Genomic DNA, 7,466 nt, shown 5'->3' with positions numbered 1-7,466 from the left:
TACATTTTATGATTTTCTCGATCCACTATTTCGAATGTTAAAAAAAGCGACGTCAAAGAATTTCGTGGCCTTGGTAACCACTCCCCTTGAAATCGTATCTCCATTTATGCAAGAGGAGTCTGGACTCTGGTTACTTGCAGGACTTTGATTGATTGATAATTGATTGATAATTTTATTAGACAATAAGATGCAAACAGTACAGGGTACAGTCAAGCACAGCATTGGTCCAAAAGGACAGCACCGAAGAAAGACCTTGCGGTCTTGTTTCCATTCGGGTCCCATGCATTCATTCACAATGACTACAGCGTTGACAGACAACCTCTTCAGCCAATCAGCATAGCAAAAAAAGCTGACGTCACCTCCAGTCTCCAGTCCCAATCATGCCAATCATGCCACATCACAAACTCAAGAACAGCTATACAACCCCATATTGTTCGTTATTTAATGTAGAAAGCATTTACATGTATGTTTATTTATTCTATATTCTTTCCTGTTGTGGAGATGTTTAACTCAATATTGCGTATAGCTTTTCCATACATGTGAATGGAGTCTGACTACAGTGTTGACAAACAACCCTTTCAGCCAATCAGCGTATAACCAAAAAATAAACTGACGTCACCACAGAATCGTCAACCACAGAATCTAGTTTAGAATCTAATTAAAACCCACATGGGAAAGCCCATTTGTGAAGATTTGATTGGCTGAGCACGGAATATGATGGTAAAGAGCACCACTCACTTCACACAAGTGTGATTAGCCTACTTGTCAATTTCAGTCATCAATGTTTATAGAAGATCATTGTGTATATTTATTTTTTCTTTTTGGGCATGACCCCGTCTTATAGATGCTTGCAGCTATATTTATTATTATCATTAATCATAATAGTAATAATATAAACAACATTAATATAGGCTAAACGCTACAGAATGACAGAAGACATTTTTAATAAACTTTGTCCTCTATTGAAAGTGTTGGAAAAAGTACTCAATTGTTTTACTTAAGTAAAAGTACCAATACTCCATACATTAGAACTACTTAGTTACAAGTAAAAGTACGGAATTGAAAATGTACTAAAAGTAAAAGTACTCATATTGCAGAATGTCCCATTTCACAAGTTCAAAATGTGTAGAAAAATCTATTGAAAATAGCCGGATCTACAAGCTCTCAATACGTCGCAACATTATGCATTGAGAGCTTGTAGATCGGCTATTTTCAAATGGCCAAAATGTATGGCATTGAAGTGGTTAATGTATATCAAAATTTAAATCGCCAAAGTAACTGGTAACTAAAGTTGTCGTGTAGTGTCATGTAGTGGAGTAGAAGTATTGGAAATTGGAAATACTCAAGTAAAGTACAAAATACAAATACCTCAAAACTGTACTTAAGTACAGTATACACCTTGGAGATCCACACATTGAAAGGGGTGAAAGTGAGAGAAATGTAATGGTTTTCATCTCACATTCCTGAAACATGTTGGACTAGACTGGTGTCAGGGCCCGTCGATGTTTAATTTATTATGTGTCTACAATTAAATGACTCCAGTGATTTGTTATAGTGTTATAGTGTTTCCCAACATGGGGTCCCAGCCCCCCCAACCCCCAAAGATCACAGGGGGTGTTGAGCCTTTGAGTGTGAGTCTTTAAATTTAGGCCTGATATATTCTGAAAGAATATATATTCAAAGATCTGTGCCGCATTTTCACGATCTTTCAAAAATAGCAGACCTACAAGCTAAAGTATAACATAATGCTTAGTTAAAACACCAAAACGGGTTCCCATCCAGAATGGGTTAAAGTTGCATGGCAATTGTTTGGAGATATAGTCCAAAAATGTTAAACATGTTGCACAAAATCATAGCTAATTCCTATTTGTAACATCATTGTGAACTAAGTAATACCATTGTTTAAAAAAAAGTTCCTCTAAAGTTTTTCTTTTAAATAGCAATTTTTTTATACAAAAGTCGACTAGCTCACAACACAAGCCATTTTCACTATTAGGCTAAATAGTGAGAGTAAGAGTTTCCACTCCAGATTAGTGAGAGAGAGACAGAGAGAGAGAGAGAGACATGGAGGTGGAGTGAATATTTCATCAAAGTAACAGGACCCGGCCATGCAGGCTGAATGGTGAGAGGATGTGGTGGATTTAACATGCTGACACCTACCGGTGCACTTGGCTATTCATTCAGCTGTCTGCGGGGGACCGTCCTGTGCTGGAGTGGGACTGCAGGCCATCTTCCCTATCCACCAAAATGGATTCCTCAGCTTTGTGAGGACCCAGGTCTATAAATACCCTCTGACTTGCAGTGTGACTGACGTCCAGAGACAGCTGCGGCTATAGCAGCCTGCCGGCGGAGAGTAGTAGCCACAGTATAATCCAGCTCTGTGAATAGAGGCAGTCGTGTTCTGGCGTGGGGTTCGAGTAGGGTGCCCCTCTTCCAAAAAGCTCTCCCTCCCAGAAACCGCAACCCGGGTTAAGCAGACAGGACAAAATGGCGGCCATGACCATAGACCCGATAGAGCAGCCACGGATGTACCAGCAGACCCTGCTTCAGGACGGGCTCTGTGACCTCTTGGAGAACGAGAAGTTTGTGGACTGTGTTCTCAAGATCCAGGACAAGGAGTTTCCCTGCCACCGTTTGGTGCTGGCTGCCAGTAGCCCCTTCTTCAAGGCCATGTTTCTGTCAGAGCTGGAGGAAAGCAAGAAGCGTGAGTGTGTCCTCAAAGACGTGGAACCGGACGTTATGGGCCCGATCCTGCGATACTTATACACTTCTGACATCAATCTCACAGAGGAGAATGTCCAGGACATCTTCATGGTGGCAAACATGTACCAGATCCCCTCCCTCTTCACGGCCTGTGTGTCCTTCCTCCAGGAGAAGCTGGTGCTGGGCAACTGCTTGGCAATCTTCAGGCTCGGCCTGCTGCTCGACTGCCCCAGGCTCGCCGTGGACGCCAGGGACTTCATCTGCGAACGCTACCAGGTTATCGTCAGGGACCAGGACTTTCTCCAACTCGGCCCGGCTGAGTTGGCCGCCATCATCACCTTGGACATATTGAACGTGGACCGGGAGGAGGTGGTGTTCGAGTCCCTGATGGAGTGGGTTTCATACGACGAGAAAGAGCGAATGGCTGACCTGCCCGAGTTGTTGCACTGCGTCCGTTTCCGGCTGGTGCCCGAGGATTACTTCCAAACCAAAGTAGAGTGCCACAAACACATAAAGTTAAACCAGGACGTCAAGAAGGAACTTGAGCTCATCAAGAACGCATACAACGGTCTCCTCCCGAAGCCCACGAAACCTCTGAGGAGCGAGGGGGCGTTGGGGGGCAGCAGCGAGGAGGAGGATGAAGATGAGGGTCTGCTTCCTGGCATCCTCAACAACAACCCGCGGTTCGGCATGTTTGAGACGGACCTGGTGCTGATGATCAGTGACTCGGGTACTGTGGCCTATGACCCGGTGGCAAACGAGTGCTTCGTGGCCTCAGAGTCCACAGAGATTCCCAAGAACCACTGCAGCTTAGTGACCAAACACAACCAGGTGTTTGTGGCCGGAGGACTCATCTACAACGAGGAGGACAAAGATGAGCCATACACCTCCTACTTCCTACAGGTGAATATATAATATGAGGATTAGTAGTATATTATATGTTTAACCCATTCTGACCTGAGATCAGATTAAAAAAAAATCTTCTACATCAGGACAGTTTTCTGAAAAAGCTATGTTTCTATGTCAGTCGTTCTTCGATTTTTCAAAAAATAGCAGACCTACAAGCTTGTAGATCTGCTATCTTTCAATAGCTGAAGCATAACATAATGCTAACACCAAAAGGGGTTCCCGCCCAAAATGGGTTTTAATCCAACATCCCCGTCATAACCGATCCAGTGTATAATAATGTGAGAACAAAATGATGTTGATGATCAATGAAATTGGACGATTACGTGTCCATTTGGGTAAGTATTTACACTCTCTGAGTTAAACAAAGCTATATACAGTTATTTGTTTTGCATATTATGGAAAGAAAATAGATTTCAATTTGAAAATAATGATTCAGTTCTGTGTTCTTCCTTTGATCCCAGTTTGACCCAGTGAGTTCTGAATGGCTGGGGATGCCCTCTCTACCCAACCCCCGGTGTCTGTTTGGGCTGACTGAAGCAGAAAACTCCATCTTTGTCGTGGGTGGCAAGGAACTGAAGGAGGGAGACCATGTTTTAGACTCCGTTATGATCTATGACAGACAGTAAGTACAGTAGAATAGTGTTTGTCACCATCCATCCATTGCCTGAAATGGAAAGTGACATCAGGTTGTTGTTCTCATTTTGTCCTTGTATAACAACAGTTGGTTTAGACTTTTCTATTTCAACAGTACATGATTAGTCAGTCAGATGACTGGAAGAGCAACTGTACACAGTCATCACTCATGACTCATGATGAGGCTATATTCTATTCTTTTCACAGGTCATTCAAATGGGGGGAGTCGGACCCTCTACCGTACGCTGTGTACGGACATGGAACTGTGTCACACAATGGTCTTGTGTACGTCATGGGAGGAAAGTCAGAGAGCAAGTATGTGGCACTTATTGACATAAGTGTTGATTACGGCTTTAAGTTGAATTACAATCTCCGTTATTTTTCTACTCTCAATCAGCTTCGTTGTCACCGAGTTGTCAACAGCTTCATATTTCATTTGTTACTATTTTGTCAACTTAAAGGACCAACAATGGCTTTATTTCTGACCAACTGACCAACTGATTACTGGGATCTTCATCAGGTTCCTTTAGTTTATCAATGTATTTTAAGTTACCTACAGCATTATACTCTGTGTTAAATGGTTTTCAATTGTTTGTTTTGTTTTGTCGTCCATACATTGGATATCTTATTCCAAAACACAGACTCTACAAGTCTTACATTATCATGATGAGTGACCTTCAACTGTTTTCCATTCTATCCCTCCATCGTTCTGTCCTTTGCAGAAAATGCATGAAGAGGGTGTGTGTCTACAACCCCACAAAGTTTGAGTGGAAGGACCTGGCTCCTATGAAGACGGCGCGCTCCCTGTTCGGCATCACTGTACACGAGGACCAGATCTATGTGGTGACAGGCGTCACAGATTCTGGTCTAACAAGTACAGTGGAGGTCTACGACATCGCCAACAACAAGTGAGACTCTTCCGTTTTATAAAATAAAAAAAGGGGTATCTTCCCAGGGTGGGTGCTTACTTACATTACTCACATGCATCTACCTGGAAGATAGAGGGTATGCGCATGCATGAAGTGAGTTTAACGTAGCCTAGTTTAATGTCATTTAATGCAATCAATCTTTTCTGTTTGGATGTATGGGCCGTCAAGGACAGAAAGTCGTTTTTTTGCCACTAAGTAAGCGTTCCCGCATAACTTCCGGGTATGATGATGATGTCACGCGAATACTCTCTATAGCTGATCTACAAGCTCTCAATGCTGTGCATTGCAAAGCATTGTGAGCTTGTAGATATGAGCATCGTGCCTATCACAGACATGCGCAGAGCAAGTTCAGTCAGGAAACTCAGTGCAGTTTGCTGCCGTCCGTTAATTGCCTCAGCATCACGTTCTCATTCACCTCGATTCACTCAGCCAATCACACACTCACTCCATCTTCATACTGGCTATTTAAACTGGAAGTTTTGCACTGCTCTTCCCGCTTGCTTACTTGCTGCTGCTCTGATTCTGCTGTATGCTAAACTTTAGCTGCTCACCCTCCTCCACCCCAGCTACCACCTGTCATTTTGGATCTGCTGTTTAGGGGGTCCGAATCAATATGCCGACGGTCCATTGGTCCGATCGACAACCTACCTCAAACCCTCACCCTAACCCTAACCTCCCCCGGGGCAGACACCTAAACCTAACCCCAACCCTCTCCCGACCCCCAGCGCACCTCGGACCAATGCTCCTTCGGAGCAATGGTCCGTCGGATCATAGGGTGCTTCCCCTGTTTAGGTACGGGTGATTCGGAGTCCCTATGGTCCCAATCTGTGTGATTCCAAAATCTAATATTGTCCATTCATAGACTAGTTGATATAGGCTAGCTATGAAACAATCATATTATAACGTATGCATGCCGATATAATTTAGAAAGCACTGGTTCCTTATTCAATATTCATCATCTATGTGGTGTGTGTGTGTTTGTGTCATTCTACAGGTGGTCTGAGTTTACAGAGTTTCCACAGGAGCGCAGCTCCCTCAACCTGATCTCCATGGGGGGTCACCTGTACGCTATAGGGGGTTTCGCCATGATGCCCAGTGAAGGGAAACCAGAGCTGGTCCCCACAGAGATGAACGACATCTGGAGGTGAGAGCTGCTGTTATTGGCATGTGGTGGACAAAGTACATGAACCCCAGTGCTTGAGTCAAAGTATAGATACTTAGGATAGATATCCTATACTTTGATACCTTATCTATTACTGGCACAAAGTTTGAACCTTTTTAGGTCTTCATCAGGCAAATATCGATATTGACCTAAAGACCTAAAGCCCTAAGAACACCAAAGAGTCACCATGCAACTCCAAACGCTTGCAAGGAGTTAACCCTAAAACCGTCTCGACCCTTTGGTGTGGTTTGGGGCCGTTGAATTCCATGCGTTGGATCACTAGGGTCAACGTGGGTCAACGTGCAACAAGACATATCACACCGCAGGGACAACGCTAAAACCGTCTTGACCCTTTGGTGTGGTTAGGTCAAAACGTTACGCCAGTAATAAACTACGTTTTATTCTTTTCTTTTAGCCATACAATATTAGAACATGCTCTTCTAATCTCCCATAGGTACGATGAATCAGACACCTGCTGGAACGGGATTTTGAGAGAGATTCGCTACGCAGAGGGAGCAACAACTCTTCCTGTCCGTCTCAATACGCTGCGTCTAACCAAGTTGTAACTGAGCTGTGGGGCATTTCATCATCATGCTATACATCTCAACAACTACACGTCTTCATAGCCACACGTGTGGTTGATTTTCCATGGATATTCACTGCTTTTGTTGTTTTGAATTTGAATTCCTATAAGAATCCCAAATGACTGAAGTGCTAAGTAACCAAGTGAGCCTTTTGTGAATTTACATGCTTCAGAAAGCAGCTTTTTGGGGTGAGATGCCTCTTTAAAACATCACCATTACCATAATATGTATAGGCTAATATTTGTGCTAATTTCATAGGCCCAAACTAGCAACATCAAGGGTACATTTATTTGGCCTCTGTTGGCGCAGTGTAGTGTTATGCATACAGATTGCATTATTTTACCACTATATGCAACGAGAGAACAAAAAGGTAATTCCTCAAGTACAGTGTTGTTAAACTATGTATTTCTTGTACAAAAAGCTAAACTGTACCTGGACCCGAGTCGTATTTGTATATCATTTTTGTTACATATTTTGTCCTTTTTTTCTTCTTGATGAACCGTTTGATTTACATGAGGTAGAAATAAAGATGATGGGCTGCTTTTC

The 7,466-nt window shown here is 43.1% G+C and overlaps 1 protein-coding gene across 1 annotated transcript; it reads left to right on the top strand.

Moving 5' to 3' along the window:
• Nucleotides 1-2,343: 2,343 nt before the first annotated feature.
• klhl40a (kelch-like family member 40a) lies at nucleotides 2,344-7,466 on the top strand. The gene is made up of 6 exons (XM_083782884.1): nucleotides 2,344-3,606; nucleotides 4,074-4,234; nucleotides 4,453-4,560; nucleotides 4,968-5,153; nucleotides 6,169-6,318; nucleotides 6,791-7,466. The coding sequence occupies exons 1-6, from the start codon at nucleotides 2,488-2,490 to the stop codon at nucleotides 6,900-6,902; spliced, it is 1,836 nt and encodes a 611-aa protein (XP_083639010.1). The 5' UTR covers nucleotides 2,344-2,487; the 3' UTR covers nucleotides 6,903-7,466.

Source organism: Protomyctophum parallelum, assembly GCF_964188405.1.
Source record: "Protomyctophum parallelum genome assembly, chromosome: 14".
Lineage (NCBI taxonomy): Eukaryota > Metazoa > Chordata > Actinopteri > Myctophiformes > Myctophidae > Protomyctophum > Protomyctophum parallelum.
This window is presented reverse-complemented; position numbering and strand designations above follow the sequence as displayed.

Bases quoted from the DNA above. Each gene is read 5' to 3' on its own strand.
- klhl40a (XM_083782884.1), top strand. From the start codon at position 2,488: ATGGCGGCCATGACCATAGACCCGATAGAGCAGCCACGGATGTACCAG. The intron at 3,607-4,073 runs GTGAATATATAA...CTTTGATCCCAG, and splicing joins ACACCTCCTACTTCCTACAG to TTTGACCCAGTGAGTTCTGA. The intron at 5,154-6,168 runs GTGAGACTCTTC...GTCATTCTACAG, and splicing joins TACGACATCGCCAACAACAA to GTGGTCTGAGTTTACAGAGT.